The sequence below is a fragment of the Rana temporaria genome, chromosome 4, assembly GCF_905171775.1.
Source record: "Rana temporaria chromosome 4, aRanTem1.1, whole genome shotgun sequence".
NCBI lineage: Eukaryota > Metazoa > Chordata > Amphibia > Anura > Ranidae > Rana > Rana temporaria.
The window spans coordinates 408,865,570-408,888,910 of record NC_053492.1 but is presented as its reverse complement, the minus strand read 5'-3'; the positions used below and the strand labels follow the sequence as shown (position 1 = coordinate 408,888,910).

Below are 23,341 nucleotides of genomic sequence, written 5' to 3'. Positions count from 1 at the left end.
ACAGAGAAACCACTTAGAGAAGAAGGAAACAGTGTCAAGTACAAGGGCCACCAGAACAGAAAAATAGATTACTGACAAGGTACACATTAACTATTATAACAGATTGGAAAAGTTTATTGTTTTGACTGGGAGCTGCTATAAAAATAGAAATGATAAACTGTTAATATGATTTCTTCCAGCAGGAAACGAAAGTCATACAGTCAATGTGCCAAGATTGCAAGCACATTTGATGTTATGCGAAAGGTGAAAGGTTATGTAAAAACGTTTTCTTGGACTAGACATCTGTAAAATGGACCAGACGGCTAAGAAAAAAAAGGTATGAAATTAAGATTGTTTACTGGGAATCTTGAAGGAAAGGGTCATACAAATATCCAAACTGTATGCCTTTAAAAAACTAAGGGGTAGATTCAGGTAGAATGGCTTATTTTTATGCGGGCGTAGCGTATCTCAGATATGCTACGCCGCCGTAACTTAGTGAGGCAGGTTCTGTATTCACCAAGAACATGCGCCCTAAGTTACGGCGGCATAGCCTAAATCTGCCGGCGTAAGCACGCCTAATTCAAATTATGAAGAGGTGGGCATGTTTTATGCAAATAAAACATGACCCTACGTAAATGACGTTTTTGACTAACGCCACATGCGCCGTCCGTGAAAGTAACCCAGTGCGCATGCTCCAAATTAACCCGCAAAAAGCCAATGCTTTCGACGTTAACTTAAATTGCGCACAACCCTATTCACGGACGACTTACGCAAACGACGTCAAATTTTCAAAATTTGACGCGGGAACGACGTCCATACTTAACATAGGATATGCCTCATATAGCAGGGGTAACTTTATGCCGGAAAAAGCCTAACGTAAACGACGTAAAAAAATGTGCCGGGCGGACGTACGTTTCTGAATCGGCGTATCTACCTAATTTGTATATTCCTCGCGTAAATATACAGAAGCGCCACCTAGCGGCCAGCGTAAAATTGCAACTAAGATACGACGGCGTAAGAGACTTACGCCGGTCGGATCTTAGTCAAATCTATGCGTAACTGATTCTAAGAATCAGGCGCATAGATACGATGCCGCACACTCAGAGATACGACGGCGTATCTGGAGATACACCGTCGTATCTCATACCTGAATCTGGCCCTAACTTTTTTTCTTTTCTTGTCTCTGTGATTCTTGTACATAAAAAATTAGGAGAACCATTGTTACTTGGATAGTAAGGCACTTACAAACTCTTCACTACTATACTAAAGCCCTATCCTTAGGAATTGTTAACACCAGCAGTGTGCACACTAATGCACAGAATGCATTGTGGAGGTTGGTGGTGCCTATGTACTGTAAACAATGCACCACACTTGTTGTTAGAACTTAATTTAAATGTTAAAAAGTGGCAATTCATTTAGTCCTATTGGGCGCGGTGCAATGCAGTGGATTGCGTCACACCACACTGTGCTGAAATAAACAGTACTGTATGCAGTGCTTTTCTTCAATGCACACATAGGCGTGCGCACAGGGTGTGCCAGGTGTGCCCAGGCACACCCTAATCGCCCTGTGCTGCACAGATTGCCCCTGCTGCTTGGCTGCAGAGAAAGGGACTCTGCCCCTTTCTGTCTCAAAAGTGAGATATTGGGGGTTGGTTTAGGCCCCTGATATCTCACCAAAGCCCCCCAAAGGTGCTCCTAAAAAATTGTAAAAGAAAAAAAAAATTTTTTTTTGTAAAATAATTGTAAAAAATAATAAAAATTAAAAAAACTGTAAAGTAATAATAAATACAAATAAACTACTGACAACAGTCCTTGCCCACTGACACCATCAACTGTTCTACTGACACTGTCCATTGCTATATATATATATATATACCGTATTTATCACGGTATAACGCGCTCCCGCGTATACCGCGCACCCCTAAAGTGACCCCCAATCCTGTGGAAAAAAAGTTATTTTTGTACTTACAGTTTTGGTGTCTTGCGCGGCGTCCATCGGCGGCCTCGTCGGGTCCGGTGTCCTTCTGCGGCTTCGGGTGTCCTTCTGCGGCTTCGGTGTCCTTCTGCGGCGGGTCCGGTGTCCTCTTCGGCGGGTCCGGTGTCCTCTTCGGCGGGTCCGGTGTCCTCTTCGGCGGGTCCGGTGTCCTCTTCGGCGGGTCCGGCGTCCTTCTGCGGCGTCCTCGCGTCCTCCCAGCTCGTTTCCCGCGCCGAGTTTTGAATGCTGCGCCAGCATATACCGAGCGCAGTACACTCGGGCAGGCTCGGCAACTTTCGCGCTCACGTCCTGTACGTCCAGGACGTGACCGCGGAAGAAGCCGAGACTGGCCGACTATACCCGAGTGTACTGCGCTCGGTATATGTCGGCTCAGTATTCAAAACTCGGCGCGGGAAAGCGGGTATCGGCGTATATCGCGCACCCACGATTTTGCCCTAATGTAATAGGCTGCACACAGGGCCGGCCTTTGGGGTGTGCGAGCCGTGCAACCGCACAGAGCGCCCTGAGCAAACGGGGGCGCCGTGCGGCCATCACAGCTCGCAGCAAGCTCAGCCACTAGCCGGCCGCGAGTGGGACAGATCAGCAGGGGGATCGGAGCACACTGAGAGCTCCAGAGAGAGAGATGAGCTGGGCGTATCACAGCCAGCTCTGACATCTCTCCCCTCCCCTTGCTGCCCGCACAGCCAGTTAGAGGAGAGGAGCTGCTTTTACTCCTCCCCTCCTCTCTTCCTCTCCTTGTGTCTGCCCCGCCCACTCTCCCCGGCATACAGGGGATGTGGGCGGGAATTTTTAAGCACAGCAAACAGAAGGGAAAGATGGAGGAGTGTGATATCCATCCAGTCAGTCAGTCAGTCAGTCCTGCCTCTGAGTGAGTACTGTACACTGATGTAGGGGGGGGGGCCCTTCATTCCCTTCTCTCTCTCTCTCTCTCTCTCTCTCTCTCTCTCTTCACCTTTCTTTCTCTCTCCCTATTATCTATCTCCATCCATCCATCCATCCATCCATCTATCCATCTATCTATCTATCTATCTATCTTTCTTTCTTTCTTTCTTTCTTTCTTTCATTCTTTCTCCTTTCTTTCTTTCTCTTTCTCCTTTCTTTCTTTCTCTTTCTCCTTTCTCCTTTCTTTCTTTCTCTTTCTCCTTTCTCCTTTCTTTCTTTCTTTCTTTCTTTCTCCTCTCTTTCTGTCTTTCTTTCTTTCTTTCTTTCTTTCTTTCTTTCTCCTCCCTTTCTTTCTTTCTTTCTCTTTCTTTCTTTCTTTCTTTCTCCTCCCTTTCTTTCTTTCTTTCTTTCTTTCTTTCTTTCTTTCTTTCTTTCTTTCTTTCTTTCTTTCTTTCTTTCTTTCTTTCTCCTCCCTTTCTTTCTTTCTCCTCCCTTTCTTTCTTTCTTTCTCCTCCCTTTCTTTCTTTCTCCTCCCTTTCTTTCTTTCTTTCTTTCTTTCTCCTCCCTTTCTTTCTTTCTTTCTTTCTCCTCCCTTTCTTTCTTTCTCCTCCCTTTCTTTCTTTCTTTCTCCTCCCTTTCTTTCTTTCTCCTCCCTTTCTTTCTTTCTTTCTTTCTTTCTTTCTTTCTTTCTCCTCCCTTTCTTTCTTTCTTTCTTTCTTTCTCCTCCCTTTCTTTCTCCTCCCTTTCTTTCTTTCTTTCTTTCTTTCTTTCTTTCTTTTTTTCTTTCTCCTCTCTTTCTTTCTTTCTTTCTTTCTTTCTTTCTCCTCCCTTTCTTTCTTTCTCCTCCCTTTCTTTCTTTCTTTCTTTCTTTCTTTCTTTCTTTCTTTCTTTCTTTCTCCTCCCTTTCTTTCTTTCTCCTCCCTTTCTTTCTTTGTTTCTTTCTCCTCCCTTTCTTTCTTTCTTTCTTTCTCTTGCCTTTCTTTCTCCTCCCTTTCTTTCTTTCTTTTTTTCTTTCTTTTTTTCTTTCTTTTTTTTTTTCTCCATCCATCCTCCTTTTCTTTCTCTCTCTCCCTTTATCTATCTATTTTTTATTTATTTCTTCCTTCATCCTCTTTCTTTTTTTCCTCAAAATTGTCTATCTATCTATCTATCGATCGGTGAAGATGTGGGGGGCGCCACAGGCTTTGCTCGCACAGGGCACCTGAACACCTAAGGCCGGCCCTGGCTGCACACACCTATGAATGCACACCAACGTATTGCATATATGGACTGTAGACTGTAGCTGTAGCTGAGACTAATGAGTTCTAGCTATCAGTAAAATATGGACCTAGGAATGAGGGCTTCACCTCCAGGCTTCAGGACCCAAAACAGAACTTATTTAGAAAATACAAAAAGTTAAGTCCAATGCCACTCTCAACCTCTCTGATGTTATATTAATAGTAATATTAGTAAACACCCAGGCCCATTATGAGCTAATGTTGGCTCACAAGAACTTTACCACTACAAAGTTTAAAAAGATTTGGCAAGCCTGGTTAGTACACGCCAAAGCTTCAACGTTTCTGAAGGACTTATGGGCCCAGTCTATATATGTGTTGTTTTATTAAAGTAGCTTCCTAAAGGCCCGTACACAATCAGATATTCCAACAACAATTGTCCGATGGATGTGTTTTGTCAGATAATCTAACCATCTGTATGCTCCATTGGACAATTGTCGGAATTTCAGAAATTTATAGGAATTTGATAGGGATACACAATCGATGACGTCACACCTACAGCCACACCCCCCTACAGTTAGAAACAGACACAAGGTCATACATATTTCCTTCAGCGCCCCCTTGTGGTTAACTCCCAAACTCCATTTGTCATTTTTACAGTAAACAATGCATTTTAAAGTGTCCGCCATAATGTCGCAGTTATGAAAAAAAATCGCTGATCGCCACCATTAGTAGTAAAAAAAAAAATATTTATAAAAATGCAATAAAACTATCCCCTATTTTGTAAACGCTATAAATTTTGCGCAAACCAACCGATAAACGCTTATTGCAATTTTTTTTTACCAAAAATAGGTAGAAGAATACGCATCGGCCTAAACTGAGGAAGAAAATGTTTTTTTTATATATTTTTGGGGGATATTTATCATAGCAAAAAGTAAAAAATATTGAATTTTTTTAAAATTGTCGCTCTATTTTTGTTTATAGCGCAAAAAAAAAACCCACAGAGGTGATCAAATACCACCAAAATAAAGTTCTATTTGTGGGAAAAAAAGGACGCCAATTTTGTTTGGGAGCCACGTCGCACGACCGCGCAATTGTCTGTTAAAGCGACGCAGTGCCGAATCGCAAAACCTGGCCGGGTCCTTTAGCTGCCTAAAGGTCCGGGGCTTAAGTGGTTAAGGGAACTTGCCAACAACCTTTGGTATGATTTAGGGTGGGAATGTACCTGGCCAAAAAGCACTTCTATTAAAGTATAACTAAAGGAAAAACTATTTTATTTTTAGTTTTGGACAGAGTGTAGATGGATTAAAATACCTTATAGATTTTTAATACTACCTCTGCCCCCGCTGGGGAGATTCCCTCTCTCTGGTTGACCTGTTTTCCGTTACCATCAAAAATGAACTGTGGTTGAGGGGAAATCTTCCAACTAGTTCTGGTGACCTGGGGGGGGGGGGTCCAAAGAATTCCCTTAATTTACAGGGATTTCCTCTTGCTTCCTGTTTGGCTATGGGACAGGAAGTGAATGAAAAATCTCTGCAATGGGACACAGATGGCAAAAATAAATAAAAATCAGTTGGATTATAATAATTATCCCTTACTCTAAAAAGAAAAAAAATGTTTGCCTATAGTTCTACTTTAACTCATCCACCTGTGGATTGGGATAAGCATCAAATGTAGATATTCAATTTAGTTTCCTAGACTCGTTGTAGAACCTCAGGCTGTCATCCAACCTATTAATGAGCACTTAACCTCTTGCTGTCCCCTTTTACCTAAAGGAAGTGTATCTAGTAAAAATGGCGCCTATGGCAAGCACTGAAACTGCGCCCCCGTCAAAATAATGGAGACCTGTGTACATGGATCAGTAGAGCAAATGACTATGTGCCATCGGGGGGGGGGGGGGGGGGGTCAGAAGGGCACACGCTGGGGGGGGGGGGGGGGGTCGGGAGAACATACATCAGGGGGCAGTCACAGTGCTTTAATGAGTTCAATTTCTCATTGGTCTACATGAAAATGCTCTATGCTAAGCTGCAGTAACTCAGCAGACTCTGAACAGAGGTGCCTGTAAATGAATCCACAATGTATTGCTACCGTGTTTCCCCGAAAATAAGACCGGGTCTTATATTAATTCTGGCTACAAAAAACACACTAGGGCTTATTTTCAGGGGATGTCTTATTTATTTATGGTATGTACAAAAAAGTTTCTCCCCCTGTCAGCTCTGGAGTCAGCATTGTGAAATTCTGTAATCCCAAAAATAAACCTTTGTTTAAAGACCTTATAAAATGATGTAAAAAGGTAATATCATGTGCAGTGTGTCTCCTTGTGTAACATTATTGTGGAAAATACCTTACTTACAGTGCCGCTTGCCGCTCACTTGAGCCGCTGGAGCTCTTCTTCCCTACTCCAAATACTGCAGAGGGAGGGGCCAAGATCCCCAATGACGTCAGCCCCACTCTGAGTACTGCAGTGGGAGGGGCTTGATAAAGTTTTATTTAAAAAAAAAACAGCTGACATCAGCCAGGAGGAGGGGAGAAGAGCTCCGGTGGGTCACGTGAGCGCCCAGCAGTGCTGTAAATAAGGTATTTTCCACAATAAAGTTACAAAAGAGAGACACACTGCACATTATATAATCTTTTTACAGAACGGATTACATGTTTTTACAAGGACTTTAACTAGGGCTTATTTTTGGGGTAGGGCTTATATTGCAACCATCCCAGAAACTCACGCTAGGTCTTATTTTCGGGGTAGGTCTTATTTTCGGAGAAACAGGGTAGCACTGCAGAGCTCACCTCCAGGAACACTCACTCGGCTCCCTCTGCTCAGCTGCTCACACCTCCCTCTTCAAGATGGGCGTGATCTCGGGGGTCAGGCACATCCCCCATCCCACCCACTCAAGCAGCAGCCTGCAGGAGAGAGTCTGAAAAACTGCTGGGAGAAGTACAGGGGCCGGAGAGTGCAGTCCCGATGTGTCTGGGCAGTAATTCATGCTGAGAATGGCTGCGAGTTGTCGCGACCGCGGCTCTGGGTACCCAGGGCACGCTCAGCCTCAGAGTCTGTAATATTTTCTCGGGGGGAGCAATTGCCCCGTTGCCCCCCTGCAAGCGCCCCCTTCATATGGCATCCATGGCACTTGCCATATCTGCCATACCTTGTATACACCACTGCCTCAAGTGCTACCATTTTCTGTGCCTCTATTAAAAATGCTTTTCGCTGAGCTTCAGGTACCCGATAGCATCTTTCTTTGACATGAGGTTCAGTTACAATGTCATGCTAAATTATGTTCATTTGAACTGATAATTCTAAAAACAACACTTGATTTTTCTACAAGAACTCTGTCACTTCCTGAATCAGGAGGGTCTCTGTAGACAAGGGCCCAGATTCTCGTAGACCGGCGTAAAACGGGGACGGGCGTAACGTATCTGATTTACGTTACGCCGCTAAAAGTTTTTCAGGCAAGTGCTTTATTCACAAAGCACTTGCGTGTAAAGTTGCGGCGGCGTAACGTAAATCACCCGGCGGAATTCAAATTCAGCGGGTAGAGGGCGTGTAGCATTTAAATAAAGCGCGTTCCTGCGCCGAACGAACTGCGAATGCGCCATCTGTAAAATATCCCAGGCTGCATTACTCCAAATGACGTCGCAAGGACGTCATTGGTTTCGACGTGAACATAAATGGCGCCCAGCCCCATTCACGGACGACTTACGCAATCGACGTAACTTTTCAAATTTCGACGCGGGAACGACGGCCATACTTAATATTGGTTGCGCCTCATATACCCAGGGGCAACTTTACGCCGGGACAGGCCTAACGTAAACGTCGTAACTTTACTGCATCGGCCGCGCGTACGTTCGGGAATTCGCGTATCTAGCTAATTTGCATACTCGATGGGGAAAACGACGGAAGCGCCACCTAGCGGACAAAAAAAAATTGCATTTAAGAATCGACGGCGTAAGAGACTTACGCCTGTCGGATCTAATAAATATCTATGCGTAACTGATTCTAAGAATCAGTCGCATAGATACGACGGCCCAGATTAGGACTTACGACGGCGTACATGGCGCTGCGCCATCGTAAGCCCTTTGAGAATCTGGGCCAAGGTCTCTGCTATCTCTGTGCATGCGCAGCTCAGTGTAAAATTTCAGCATCTGCCGAGATGAATGAACGCATAGGACCGGCTGAAGCTGTCAGTAACCGATAAAGGAGATTTAGGGTACTGCAGTCTGTATAGTTACACTTTAGACCCCGTTGACACTGGCGCACTTTTGCAGCACTAAAAGTCATCTTTCAAGCTCATGAAAAATTGTCCTCTTTACATCATATGTAGCTGCTCACATCACTGTGCTGTGGGTGCTCTGCATTTTTAAAAATCAGCAGTTTAAAAATTGCAGCAAAAAAGCACTTGCTGTTGAAATCAATAGGAACGTATCAAAAACCCACCATGGTGCATTTTTTGAGTCACATGTCAATGTTCATGTGATCAGGGATGAAAACACATGCAAAATTAATCTAAAACTCATATGCCTTTTAACACAATGTACATAAAAGAGGCGGCACCACTGGAAATTCAGTCTTCAAATTTATTGTTCTCTTATGACCATAATAAAAAAAAGAATATGTAAATGGATTTCGGCACACAGGCCTTGTTCACAGCACAAGGTTGTTGTTGTGAACAAGGCCTGTGTGTCTAAACGCATCTGCGTGTTCTTTTTTATTATGGTCATAAGACAACAATAAAATTGAAGACTGAATTTCCAGTGGTGCCGGCTCTTCTACAGTTTTTTCCCCGAAAATAAGACCTACCCCCAAAATAAAACCTAGCATTATTTTTAAGGAGGGCTGCAATATAAGCCCTACCCCCAAAAATAAGCCCTAGTTTAAAATGCTTGTAAAATCCTATAATCCACCATTACAGTAGTATACAGTATATTGTACAATGTTAGGTAGATTCAGGTAGAATGCCGCAACTTTGCGGCGGCATAGCTTAAGGAATTTAAGCTACGCCGCCATAAGTTAGCTAGGCAAGTACATGATTCACAATGTACTTGCCTGCTAAGTTACGACGGCGTAGCCTAAATCGGCGGGCTTAAGGGCGCCTAATTCAAATGTGTTGGGGGGGGGGGCATGTTTATTGTTAATGAGGCTTGACCTTACGTTTTTTTTACGTTTTTTTATACTGCGCATGCGCCGGGCGCCTACATTTCCCAGTGTGCATTGCGGCTACGTACGCCGCACGGGCCTATTGATTTCGACGTGGACGTAAACAACGTAAATCCCGATTCGCAGACGACTTACGCAAACAACGAAAAAAATTCGAATCTCGCGGCGGGAACGGCGGCCATACTTTAACATTGTTATTCCACCTAATAGGTGGAATAACTTTAGGCCTGCTAATGCCTTACGAAAACGGCGTAAATCGACTGCGGCGGCTGGGCGTACGTTCGTGAATCGGCGTATCAACTCATTTACATATTCTACGCCGACCGCAATGGAAGTGCCACCTAGCGGCCAGCAGAAATATTGCAATCTAAGATAGGACGGCGCAAGCCGTCGTATCTTAGATATGTTTAAGCGTATCTCTGTTTGAGCATACGCTTAAACATAAGTCGGCGTAGATTCTGAGTTAGGTCGACTTATCTACTGATAAGTCGGCCTAACTCTACCTGAATCTACCTATGTGTTTCTGTAATATAATTGTGCCAAATACCTTTGGTACAGCGCTCAGCTGACCTCCCGCTGCTCTCCTCCTCTTCTCCCAGCTATCAGCGGGGTCCATCGGTCCGTTTTCATCAGACAAACCGATCGTGTGTACAGGGCTTTAGAGTTTCTGATTTTAGCAAATCAGTTATAAACTGGTGTACCTCTTTGGCTTGCTGCTTTTAGAATGTAAGCTCTAACAAGCACAGGCCTCCGATTTCTCCTATATCGAATTGTATTGTAATTGTACTGTTTGCTCTAACATTGTAAAGTGCTGCGCAAACTGTGCGCTATATAAATACTGTATAATAATAATATTATGTAATAGTGATGAGCTTGGATGTGTTTGGACAAGGATCCAAACCCACATGTGCTAGCCTGCCATGGAAGCTGTCAGCTGTGTGAGTCAATCCTCGGCACCCGAATACAGTGCAGATGATTGGCCCACACAGGTGACAGCTTCCTAGCAGGCTAGCACATGTGGGTTTGGATCCTTGTCCAAACACATCCAAATTCATCACTGTTCCCAGACTATGGGCATGACTGCTGCTATCATAACCTGCATCTGAGCAATGTGTTCAATGACACTTGTAGGGCATGACCTACTGCTCCCATGTGTCCTGGGCCATATCTGGGGACGTCCACCGTACAAAAGTAGAAACCGGGCCGGTTTGCACTGAAAAGCCATCCACAACTCTGCCCCCAGCTACATCACTAACCTAATCTCAAAATACTCTAGTCCTCCCAATATCTCCTGCTCTCTAGTTTCCTTGTCTCCTTTTCCCATATTTGCCTCCAGGACTTCTCCTAAACCTCTCCCATCCTCTCGAAATTCCTACCCCAATCTGTCTGACTTCCTTCTACTCTGTCCACTTTTAGACGATCCCTGAAAACCCTTCTCTTCAGAGAAGTCTATCACGCCTCCACCTAACAACTGTACTTTTATTTCCACCTTCAGCTCATTCCCCACAGTTTTTGCCTTTTTTACCTCTTGACCCTCCCTCTAAGGCCAGGGTTAACACATGCTGCAGCCACAGCTCACAGCAGGGGGTCCAGTGCGTCCCTTTTCACTAATTCAGGTACGAATCAGGTCTGAATTTCTGGCTGAGTTCACACCAAGTTCTGAACCAAAGGCGAACAGGACCCTTTGACCCGGAGGTGTGTGAATCCAGCATTAGATTGTAAGCTCTAACAAGCAGGGCCCTCTGATTCCTCTTGTATTAAATTGTATTGTAACTGTACTGTCTGCCCTTATGCTGTAAAGCACTGGGTAAACTGTTTGCGCTATATGAATCGGATATAATATGTGTGGATTAGAGTTGTCACCTGTCCATGATTTTACCCGGACAGTATGGGTTTTGACTAATTTGTCTGGGTTTCAGTCTGCCTGACACCCGAGCTCGCTTCTCAGCCTTTTGGCTAAGATCAAGTGTAGTATCTGTTCTTATCAGTTGCCAGAGGAGGCGTTGAAGCTTCTCCCAAGAGTGGGGAGGGTGCATGCAAATCCAATGGTGTCATTGCACCTGGAAGGATGATTTCGGTAGTGACTATGCCGAGCTGCCCGACAGATACTGGGGGCTGGCCCATGGTGCTCCTGGTAAGGTTGGGTGGCTGCACTGGGTCTGGCCTTTTTGCAGAGTTATAGTCCGGCCTTCTTGCTGGTCGGTGTAAGTGCTGTCCCCGTCGGTGATCTGGTGGAGGAGCTGGGTGGCACCATGCAAATCCGCTGGATTGATGGGGGCCTAGAAGGGCTAGTACCGGTGGAGGCTGTTAGATGGGGCGGCTCTTCCTGAGAAGACCTTGAAGGGCTCTCTATCTGGCAGGGACAGAGGGCTGCACTGACCTTGTCTGGGGGTCGGATATGGGACTAGAAAGCCTATGGTGTATGTGCCCCTGGAGTGGTAGTCCAGGGGTGCCATAAAATCACAGTGAGTGAGGGTCACTTTGATTTGTGGCACCATGGTCACTACACCAGTACACGCTCTTTTAGCACCTGCCTCCTGGCCTGGGCCTTTTGGTCGGGACCCGAGGAATTTTTTATTCCTGGCCGGAGGGCCTGTCCATTGTATTGCACAATGGCCACTTTTCACTCTCCACTTATTCCTCCCCCACTTTCTTATTATTTATCCTTTGTTTGTCACTGTTTGTATTTTTATGTTTGTACACTGTTTTGCACTGTGTGACTAGTAGGGTGTAGGTCCTCGGGCCTGCCCTGAAAGTCTTGGGAGGGGGTGGACATGGCCTTCTGGCTTAGTTCGCCCTCTCTCATAGGGTCTCCCTTTTGGGGGAGCCCCACCTAGTACTTGGGTGAGTCTGTTTCGGCAGACCCTCCAGAGAACGGGGATGGACCAAAGTGTAAGTACCCTTTTCCCTGTCTGGAGCCTAACACCCCAGGGATTCAGGGCAAGGCCCTCTGATTTTTAGAGGGCTTGTGTACACCTGTTGCATGTTTTTGTGTCACCTCTTTATGTTGTGCACATTTTTTTGGTACCGGGTAAAGTTTTTTGAGTGTTTCACACGCCATGGGCTTAAAAAACTATAGTGTATAGCTGATATTTATGCTACAAATCCCCCAAATAACTTTTCAGACTTGCCCTTAACAATCATGGCGCCTGCGCACCTGCCAGCACTCTCTTTCTTACGCCTGTACCGTGATGACGACAGCGCGCTCCTATGGGTGAGGCGACGTTTCGTTAAACGACAGGAGACCCCGCCCAGCTTCGTGTGACGACGCCGAGGCTCCGCCCGTTCCCTCCCCGTCGTTCGCTGCTCGCTGTCCCCCTAGTACGAGGCTGCAGTGGGTCAGTGTTGGAGCTTCCTCCTTCCAGCCGGAGTCTGTAGTCAGTGGACCAGCCAAAGCAGCTCACCCCTCATTCTAAGCAGACCCACCGACCGCCGGACACCATGGTGAGCATGTCAGGCACCGCCGCCGTGTCAGGGCCGCATTGCAGAGGCGGCTGTGGGGGGTGCTGGGGCTGTGCGTGCACCTGGCAGACTGGGCCCCGGGGAAGCCGCGGAAACCCTATACCCGTCACCTGAGGGACTACAACTCTTAGCATGCCACGCCAGCCTACACCACAGCAACTCGGTGTTTGTAGGCCTGGGGGAGGGGGTTGTTACCTATGGTAACCAATCCTGCTCAGCAACCCCCCCTCATGTCTGTGCCAGGATATAGGCTGAGCCTATGGGTGCCCCCCCCCCCCTCTAATATGGGATCCATTATTCTATCTCCATGTTCCATGATGGGAGAGGATGGCATGCTACTGATACCTGCAGGAGAATCACTGCACATTGCCAGCCCATTGGGGGGCAGCTACCCAGTATATATGTTTGTGTGTGTGTATAATATATATATATATATATATATATATTGTACATCATTATATGAGGGGGCCCGGTATATACTGTCATCCATATTTATGTATAAGGGGAGCCTGACATATATAGTGTCATCCATATTTATGTATAAGGGGGGCCGGGTATATATAGTGTCATCCATATTAATATAGGAGGGAGCCTGGCATATACTGTACATCATATTTATATAGGAGGGGGCCCGATATATATATATATATTTGGGCCCCCCTTCTATATTATGTATGTACATTATATACCAGGCCCCCCTCCTATATATGATGTACAGTATATACTGGACCCCTCCTATATAAATATGTACAGTATGTGCTGCCCCCTCCTATATAAGTATGTGCCGGGCCCCCCTCCTATATATGATGTACAGTGTGTGTGTATATATACTCACACACTGTCATTCATATATAGGAGGGGGCCCGGTATATATAGACACCATACGTCCATATTTATATATGGGGGTGGTATATACCATACATGTACATATTTGTTTGAGGTGGACCTGGTATATCCCATACACCCCCCCCCCTTTTTATATAGGAGGGGGGCCAGTATATAGATCCTCCTTTTTTCTTTTTTTGTGAAGGGGACCAGTATGTGTGTGTATATGTAGACAGATGTGTGGAGGCGCAGCTGGTATATACCATGCGTTTGTATTTCTATATGAGGGGAGCCCCCTAAATACTATAGATCTGTATTTATATATGAGGGGGGTCTCTGTATACACTATAGATCTGTATATGAGGGGGGGGTCTCTGTATACACTATAGATCTGTATTTGTATATGAGGGGGGGTCTCGGTATACACTATAGATCTGTATATGAGGGAGGGGGGTCTCGGTATACACTATAGATCTGTATTTGTATATGAGGGGAGGAGTCTCAGTATACACTATAGATCTGTATTTGTATATGGGAGGGGGGGTCTCGGTATACACTATAGATCTGTATTTGTATATGAGGGGAGGAGTCTCAGTATACACTATAGATCTGTATTTGTATATGGGAGGGGGGGTCTCGGTATACACTATAGATCTATATTTGTATATGAGGGGGGGGAGTCTCAGTATATACTATTATTATTATTATTATACAGGATTTATATAGCGCCAACAGTTTGCGCAGCGCTTTTTTCTATATGATGAGACTGATGTTGGAAGTAGGGCCCGGTACATACTATAGATCTGTATTTGTATATGATGAGACTGATGGCAGACATGGAGCCTTTTCCCTATGTAGGATGTACTGTAGGCCTCATCCTCCTATTACTGATGTAAGGTTCTGTTACCTGTAGGAAGCAGTCTGTGGTTTCTGTGTCCCTGTCCATTGGGGGGATTTGTATTGGCTTAGTCTGGTGTTAGAATATGGATCTGTATTTATATACTGGGAGACGATATAATCATCCTGTTCTTCTTATTTTTTCTTTTTTTTGGGCATTTCTTTTCAAAATATTAATGTCCTTACTGTAGGGAGTAGCTCCCTAATAATACTGATAGAATCTGCAGAGCGGATGTGTTGCCTGTAGGCTCCGATCTGGAAGTTCTAGCTACTCAGCCCATGGGGGGGGGTTGGAGTGCAGCTGCCTGGTGTATAGTATGGATCTGTATATACTATGTGACTGATAAGACAAGTGCAGTCTTTTCTTATACAGGATTTCCTCATCTTCAATGCTGTACAGAAGCTCCCTATTATTATATTACTGATGCAAAGGAATACAACTGTGTCTTGCCTGTCTGTAAATCGTAGCTTCTTGGCCCATTGTGATTTGCTGGTGTATTCTATGGATCTGCATTTCTATACTGTGACACTAATGACAAAGGCAGCCAATGGCATTTCATTTTCTTTCTCAATGCTATGACAATGTTATGAGTTGCTATGGGCAACGTCTCCATTCTCGTTCTTTTCTATGAATTATTGTTCTCATTCCACCCAGGTACTCCATGCCTCCAGTCCAGAAGCTGCTCTTTGTACCCCAGTTGCCTTTTATTGGGTAGTTTTTGTAGATTGGCCTTGAGGAATTGTGTGCAGGTGACGGCTTTGTTTTCCTTTGCTGTGTTTTATACAGATCAGCCTGGTGTGTACACTGGTGCAGTGTATGTGGAGAAGTTGGCTCAGCCCATGTCTCCCACTCACAGGCGGGGCGGGCGCTGGGTCATGTGGATGATGCTTTGCAGTAATCTACACCCTGTCCGTGTTGATGTTATTTGCTTCAGTATGCTTCATAGAAGCTCTCCTCTCTCCTCTCCTTGATTGACATGGACTCTGGATGCACTCTCTCTGCTCAGGGTTATTGACATTTGGCTGGAGGGGGTATTTCCCCTCTTCTCAGTCTCCATCTCTGTGAGCCAATATGCTGTCAAAGGATTTAATCACTGAAATGTTAAAGGATTATGTAAAAATGAGCCTTATTGGCTGGTTCTGTAGCCTATATATGGGTCAGTGAGTCCTTTTGATAGAAGCAGTGTGATGTAACTGAACATTTCAGATGAATATTTGATGATCAGGGGTCTAACTTAGTCTTTTCCATTTTTAAGTATTAAACCTTCAAAGCAAATTAATCAAGAAAATTCTTTCTCTAGATGATATGATAGAATCTTGCCTATTAACCCCCCCCCCCCCCCCCCCATCTGAATTCTACGAGCCCCATTTGATCCCCGTCTGATCTTTTAGAGAGCGAAAAAAGGGGATACCTCACTTGACATTTGGCAGGGAGCGTGTTTCTCCTCCTGCCAAGCTTGCAGTGTAGTCTGTGTATTGTGAAAGGGTTAATCAGTAAAATGGCGCAGGATTTGTGCACAGAGGATACAGGAGAACACAGTAATGAGGCTTATTTGCTGATTAGTCTTGGTGTCCCTCCCATTCACCCGGGGGCTTTAATTATCACCACGCTTGAGTGACAGCCCCCTCCTTTTCTTCTTCGTGAATGCGCATAGAAACAGGACTGCAGTCTGCATGCTCAGGGATATCCTCTCTGATCTGTCACCTATTGATTGGGCTTTAATGCCCCGTCACTTGGTGCACATCCCCCCCCCTCCTCCTCCTGGCTATGTAATGCTAGGAAGCTGGGCTGTAGTCTGTATAAATCTAAATGCATGTGGGTGGGGAGGATATTGTAGCTGCATATGTCTGGGATTGCAAGAGCAGTGTTTCAACATGTTCATTCTCTGACTCTTCAGTGTGAATTGAATGTTTAAAAACGGAAATAGCTGATGAAGCACGTGCAGAATTCAGATATGTAGGGGTGATTGTCACTGTACATGTTATAAATTGCACTAATACTCGAGTGTACAAGCAGTCCATATGCTGATATAGGTGAATGAACTGAATGCTGAGAAATCCTAATGAAATCTTGTAGTTGGTGATCCCATTACTCAGACGTTTGATGCATTATTGGTATGTAAAGGTCCAATACATGGTCGGCTCATGAAACAGGCATGTTCGTGCATTAACACTGACACAGCAATTACATAATGTAGTTGATTATATCATTTCTATTGCTATTACAAAGTAGTGGTTTTGAGGCTTGAAGAATCGAATAGATCTCCTAGTTTTTATATAGCTTTGTTTCCGACAGTACTAATTATTTACACATTAATTGGTGTGATGCAGATATCTTGATTGATGTGTGTGTGTGTGTGTATAAGTAAGGTATATAAAAAATTGATTTAGTTTAGCAGCATATTTAATTTTTTTTGTAATGTGAATTTTTTTTTTTGCTCTTTGCATTTGCAGTTTTGCCATGTTATCATGGTTATCTACCATGGTTGGCCATTGTAGATAAGAATGTTTCTTAATCACGTTTCAGATTTCCGCTTGCAAATTTTGCATTGATAATGTTTTTCAGTTTGACATTCTTTCTTTGTGTTCGGTTGTGAGTTTTTGAAATTGATAGTTTTTTACTGTTAAAGCAGAGCTCCAGTCTCCTTCAGAAAAAAAAAAGTCGTCAGCTAAAATTACTGTAGAGGCTGACTTTTAATATTAGAACACTTGCCTGTCCACGAAGCCAGCGGTGTCTTCACCCAAGCTGGTTTTTCAATTGGCTGTCGTGTGCTGCCGCCACCATCCCCAGTAAGGGAAACCGGCAGTGAAGCCTTGCGGCTTCAGACATTGCCTACTTAAGCAACAGGCGGAGCTTTCCCTTTTGGACGGAGCTTCGCTTTAAAGTGGTTGTAAGCCAAGGGGGGGCCAAGCTTCCGTCTCACTTCTGGCTCATTTCCCTTCGGTGAAGTGTGAGTGGGTACCTGTCACAACCAGGTACCAGCCTCCCCCCCCCCCCCCAAAAAGGTGCCAAATATGACAGCGGGGAAGGCATATAAGTGGAGCTTCCCCTTTTTGGGTGGAGCCCAGTTTTAACACTTACGTAAACCTAATTTCTAAAACTTCATATTTGTTTTTAATATTTTTAAAGCGGTTGTATACCCGCTGTTGTGTGTGTGTGTGTGTGTGTGTGTGTGTTTTTTTTTTTTTTAACCTGAAAAGCAAAAGCCATAATCGGCTAGTATGCACCGCATACTAGCTGAATAAGAAATACTTACCTTGGAACGAGGTGAGAGGAACTTGCCTGGTCCACGCCGAGGGAGCTGTCATCTTTCCTCGGCGTGTTTTCCAGGTATCGCCGCTCCAGCGCTGTGATTGACTGGAGCGGCGATGTCGTCACTCCCACGTATGCGCGCAGAAGACTTCTCTACGGCAAGGTTTGGCGGCTGCCGGCCCTTTAGCTGAGGATCCCAGCGGCGCATTGCGGGGGGGAATATCTCCTAAACCTGTAAGGTTTAGGAGATATTCTTTATACCTACAGGTAAGCCTTATAGGCTTACCTGTAGGTTCAAGTGGTAGTACAGGGTTTACTACCACTTTAAATCGGCTGCTTCAATTTACCCACTAAATGCCAGGTGATGTACGGGCATCGTCCTCATGACATTTTTTTTTTTTTTTTAGAGCCAGTGTCCTGCCGAAAAAGGTCCCCCGGTGGATAAGGACCCCCCTGTACTGCGCAGCGTGGAGCCACAGAAAATAGCCGAAGATGTAGAGCTGAGTTGGCTCTACACATCGCTTGCGCAGTGACTATGACGCATGCCGCACGTTCCCGATGCCAGTTATACTTTGCAAGGGGTGGGGGTGATTTTAGCAATAAAATGCACGTTTTAGAGGGACGTGTTAAAACAAATGGAGGGCGGGTTTTGCAATGTTGATGGGTGGATTTGCACAAATGATTTAACTCACAAAAGAGGCGGTATTTTAAAATGATGGGCAGAGATAAGGGTGGGTAGTTGAATGTTGATGGCCAATTTCAATACTTGTCACAGTTTGTTGTCATGCTTATGACTTAACCCCATTGCAAAACCCGCCCTTCATTTGTTTTAACACGCCCCGCTAAGACGTGTACTTTAATGCTAAAATCATCCCTGCCCTTTGCAGAGTAGCACTAGCATCGGTAGCATGCGGCATGTGTCAGAATCATTCCGCAGGCGCCGTGTAGAGCCGACTCTTTGCTCTACATCTTTGGCTATTTGTGGTGGTTACATTGAGGTTACATTGAGGTTCGTACTGTGCATACGCTGCGGTACAGGGGGGACCTTCATCGGCAGAACACCGGCAAAGCTATTTCTTGTGTAAACTATCCTAAAGGCTAAATAGCTTCAGGATTGCTTTTATAAGTGGCTCCTGCTGCTTTCCTGGGTGCTCTCATGGTGGTTCCACTGGCTGATCACAGAGCTAGTTGGGGACCGGAACGGATCTGTGGTCTAAGGAACTAAAAGCGACTAATATTTTGTCACTTCCATTTTTGTCCATTGTAAGCAAACCATTAGTGGTTTGTAAAAAGCATAGGATCATACTGATCTTGGTATGATCCAAAGCTTTTAAGGGCAGAGGAGACCGTACCAATTTGTGGCTCTCCCTTTTGGCCTGGCATTGGCACCAAGGGTTTTCTTTTCACCAAGGTGCTCACACCGATTCTGGCCTTGCTGAGACAGCGAGGAATCGCTATCGTGGGCTATCTGGATGACCTTCTGAGAGCTGCTTCAGATGCAGAGATAGGAGGATGTGGTGATTTGCCAGTCAGACCCTTTAAGAATTTGGTTGGGTACTGAACCTCCAGAAGTTGTTGTTGGTGCCTAAAGTACCTGGGCTTGATTCTGGACACCTGAGGCGAGAGTTTTTCTCCCCTTGAAAATTTTGCAGACTCTTCAGACGGCGGTGAAGCTGTTGGCATCCCGCAGGTGATCGTCACTGCGCTTTTGCATGCGAGTCCTGGGTCTCATGGTAGTCTCCTTTTGAGGTGGTACCGTATGCTGAATTCCACACTCGAGCCTTGCAAAAGGAAATCCTGTCCAAGTGGGACAAGTCTCTGTGGTCCCTGGATTGTCAAATCCGGGTGAGCCAACTAGTCGGTTTGGTGGCTGAGATCTCCGGCCCTTCAGTCCGGAAAGTCGTTCCTTCCCTTTCACTGGACAGTGATGACGACGGACACCAGCCTGACCGGTTGGGGGGGGTTTGGGGTGTTCAGTGGACAAGATGGACTCAGTAATTTCCACCATGCTGAGGGCACAGAAGTCATCTTCTCGGAAGATCTATCATCGCACGTGGAAGGCCTACATCTGTGTGAGATGGGGCGGTGCCCACGGGCATATTTGGTTTCCAGGATCCTGCTGTTTCTTCAGCCTTGGCTGATGTCCTGCAAGTCCCTCTACTTGCTCCTCCATAAGGATAAAGCAGTGCTACGCCCACAGCCTTCCTTTCTGCCGAAAGGTGGTTTCGGCTTTTCAGCTGAATGAGGACATTGTGCTTCCATCTTTGTGTCCTTGGCCGTCGCATCCCAAAGAGGTTGTGTTACACCCACAGAGCACGTACCACGTCTAAGGAATGTATCTGTCTGCTATGGCTCCGTTTTTGGAGGTTGGACTCACTGTGTCGGTGACTGGTCCGAAGAAAAACCTGGCGGTATTGTCGGCCACCATTTCTCGGTGGATTAGACAGATTGTGATTCAGGCTTATGCCCTTAAAGGGTGGGCGCCTCCCTTCCCTGTCACAGCGCATTCGACCGGGGCGGTTGGTGCTCCTGGGCTTTCCGAAATCGTGCGTCTGTCTCGCAGGTGTGTAAGGCGGCGACCTGGTCATCCGTTCACACTTTCACTAAGTTTTGCAAGGTGGACGTGCGTGCATCTGCAGATGCTTGCTTTGGCCACAAGGTTTTGCAAGCGGCTGTTTAAGGTTGCAACTCCTCGGCTAAGGAGCTCTGTTTGTTTGGGGTGAAGTTTGTTTGCTGTGCCCACTCCTCGTTTTTTGACACGGCTTGGGGACGTCCCAAATGTCAAGATTTAAGGAAACTGTGTCTGTCCATGGACGAAAGAGAAAATGGGATTTTTGTACTCACCGTAAAATCCTTTTCTCTGAAGTCCATGGACGGACACGGCATACACCCCTCCTTTTTAAGTTTGTACTGCCTTTGAACGAACTGAGCTGCTGAGTGCAGGGTGAGGGGTTATGACCAGAAGGACTGCCCCCTGGGTTGGGCTGTTCAGCTTTGGTATAGTTACTTAAAAACATGTATCTAACATGTCTGCCTAGTCCTCTCCTAATAGACGGTACATAACCCAAATGTCAAGATTTAAGGAAGCTGTGTCTGTCCATGGACTTCAGAGAAAAGGATTTTGACGGTGAGTACAAAAATCCTATTTTTGCCTTTAGTTCACATTAAAGCAGAATTAAACCTCTGTGAAAAAAGGCTCCCCAGGAGCTGTTGGCCTCAATATGCGTGCTGCACATATTGGCATTTTATGGCAGACTTACCTTGCAAACGCACCCCTCCAGCGCTGCTTTGTCATGGACCCTTCAATCTTGTCCTGGTCTTTCCTCCAGGTTTGGACTCTGTATCCCCTTGATCAGCTGAGATGGTTTTTCAAAGTTTAATTTGTTTTAAGATTTGCAGGAAAGAAATTTTAATGGCCTGTCTTTTTCCACTCTTTTGATTACTGCTGTAAAACTGGTTTGTTCTCTTATCTCCCATGTTTTCTTGGCTTGGAGCTTTGTATTTGCTCTCCATAAAGCACTTTGGCTTCTGTCATTAGAGCTGTTAAGGAAGGTGGTAGTACCTAAGTACATGCCTGCCAGACAAACTTAACACACACCTCATGCTCTGTTATGTAGTAGGAAACACTGAAACAGGAGGTGCTGAGGGTAGCTGTTTGAACAATTGGGACTCTAGTATTGTGATATTTTTCCTTTTATTTTCCCTGCCTCTTAAAGCGGATGTCCACACTAAAAGTGAACCTCCGCTTTTCGGAACCCACCCGGGTGGGTGCAGATACCTGTATAATACATACATTTTCACCCACTTCTGGGCATAGATAGCCGCAGAATCTGCGGGTATCTACACCACTTCCTGTTCCCCCTGCTGTGTTCTGGGAAACGCAGGCGCAGTAGGGAACCGGGCCGTGAAGCCGCAACGCTTTACTTCCTGATTCCCTCACCGAGGTTGGGGGCAGCCGAGAGACGAGCGATTGCTTGTCTTCTGCTGCCGACGTCGCAAGCACCCTGGACAGGTAGGTGTAATTTTATTAAAAGTCAGCAGCTGCAGTAATTGTAGCTGCTCGCTTTTAATATTTTTATTTTAGGTGGACCTCGGCTTTAATGCCCCTCTGTCCATACACACATAGATGTTTACAAGCCGGAAAAAAAAAAACAGGGATAGCGAAACCAGGAGAGAAGTATTTTACCACAAGATACGTCCCAGGCGTGCATTCATCCCATTGGCCAGAATACATTTTCTGCCCAATGGAATTAATGAGTGTCCAAGAGCATGATGTATCTAAACAAGTTTTGCAAATTTTTAATTTTTTTTTAATGAATTTTTTATTTTATTTCCCCTGGTGTATAGGCGTACAAGAGAAGGGGCGGGGGAGGGGGCGAGCGGAGTCCTGTATGCATGGGGCCTTAATAGTGAGCCTGACCAGGCCAAAGGAAATGCTGAAGTACACATAGGGGGTTATTTACGAAAGGCAAATCTACTGTGCACTTGAAAGTGCAGTCGCTGTAGATCTGATGGGGGACATGCAAGGAAAATAAAAAACAGCATTTTAGCTTGGACATGACTGGATTATAAACTCGGCAGAGTTCCCCTCATTTCAGATCTACACCGACTGCACTTCCAAGTGTACTTGCAGTGCAAAGTGGATTTGCCTTTTGTAAATAACCCCCATAGTGTTTGATGTCCAAGTTGACACCTGTAGAGACCCTTGGATGCTGGGCCTGGCCTGTACACAGGGCCAAGACTTCTCTACAGAGATTATGCTCTGTCCTGTCATTCAACTGTCAAATGCCAGAGCCTCTGCTGCTCTAAGAATTTTACAGGGGCTTAAAAGAGGAGTATGGCCACTGTTTATTTTTTTTATGGTCCTACTTCTCTTGTGGGTCACAGGAGTGCACCTGTGCTCTCCTGCGACCCAGGATCTGCTGACAGTGGGCTAAAGCAATGCCAACTCGCAGGGCATGGTGAATGTGTCCAGAATTCAAGGAAGTGGAGTAACTTTATGAACTTCAAGATCATTCAGATAAATGGAGTAAGCTAGAAATAATTGAAATATGATTTATTTTCATGGCTCTGTCCTGTCCCCTCACTAAGAGCACACCCTAACACTACAGAAAGGAGTGCCATACTATACCAAAGGGCTGCACATGCCCATTGTGCTCTGTTGCTGAGCTAATCTGGGCCAACAGGAGACATAATGTGCTGCTCATGTATGGCCCTCGGCTACCTCCTGTAACACTTTTATAGGGAAACTGTGAAGTGCTTTCATGTTGGCTTTCAGGGATAGCTGCACACCTGGGCATATAAAGGAAATATTTGGTGTTTGGTTTTTCTAGAAGATTCTGTTGGTTCTAGGGCTGCAACTAACGATTATTTTCATAATCGATTAATCGAAACAATAATCGGTCAACTAATCGGATAATAGCCTTAAAAAAAAAATTCCTTTAATTTTTTTGGGCCAATTTGTTGGGCAGATTACAAAACACAAAGTGCCGCAAAAACACCTTGCATGCTTTTCTGCAGCTTCTCAATTGAAGTATATTAAAAAAAAAAAAAAAAATAGCACAGTTTTGCGTTTAAAAGAGTCCTTGCCCTTTCCAAATACGCAGCACTTGTCTAAACACATACATTGACATTTCGAACATGTCGTGTGGTTGTTTTAGTTTAAAATATTTGATTAC

The 23,341-nt window shown here is 45.2% G+C and overlaps 1 protein-coding gene and 1 pseudogene across 2 annotated transcripts in view; both read left to right on the top strand.

The window, feature by feature from the left end:
* The first annotated feature begins 202 nt into the window (after positions 1-202).
* The window catches only part of PPP3R1 (protein phosphatase 3 regulatory subunit B, alpha), an 89,699-nt gene continuing 66,560 nt past the window's right edge, over positions 203-23,341 (top strand). Inside the window, exon 1 of one of the 2 annotated variants that reach the window (XM_040351262.1) lies at positions 203-316. In XM_040351262.1, the coding sequence (XP_040207196.1) occupies positions 290-316 (27 nt within the window). In that variant the 5' untranslated portion in view covers positions 203-289. Of the gene's footprint in view, positions 317-12,497; positions 12,671-23,341 lie in introns of those variants that run through there. The other variant, XM_040351263.1, reaches the window with a different exon arrangement.
* Positions 11,163-11,273, top strand: LOC120938690 (annotated as a pseudogene).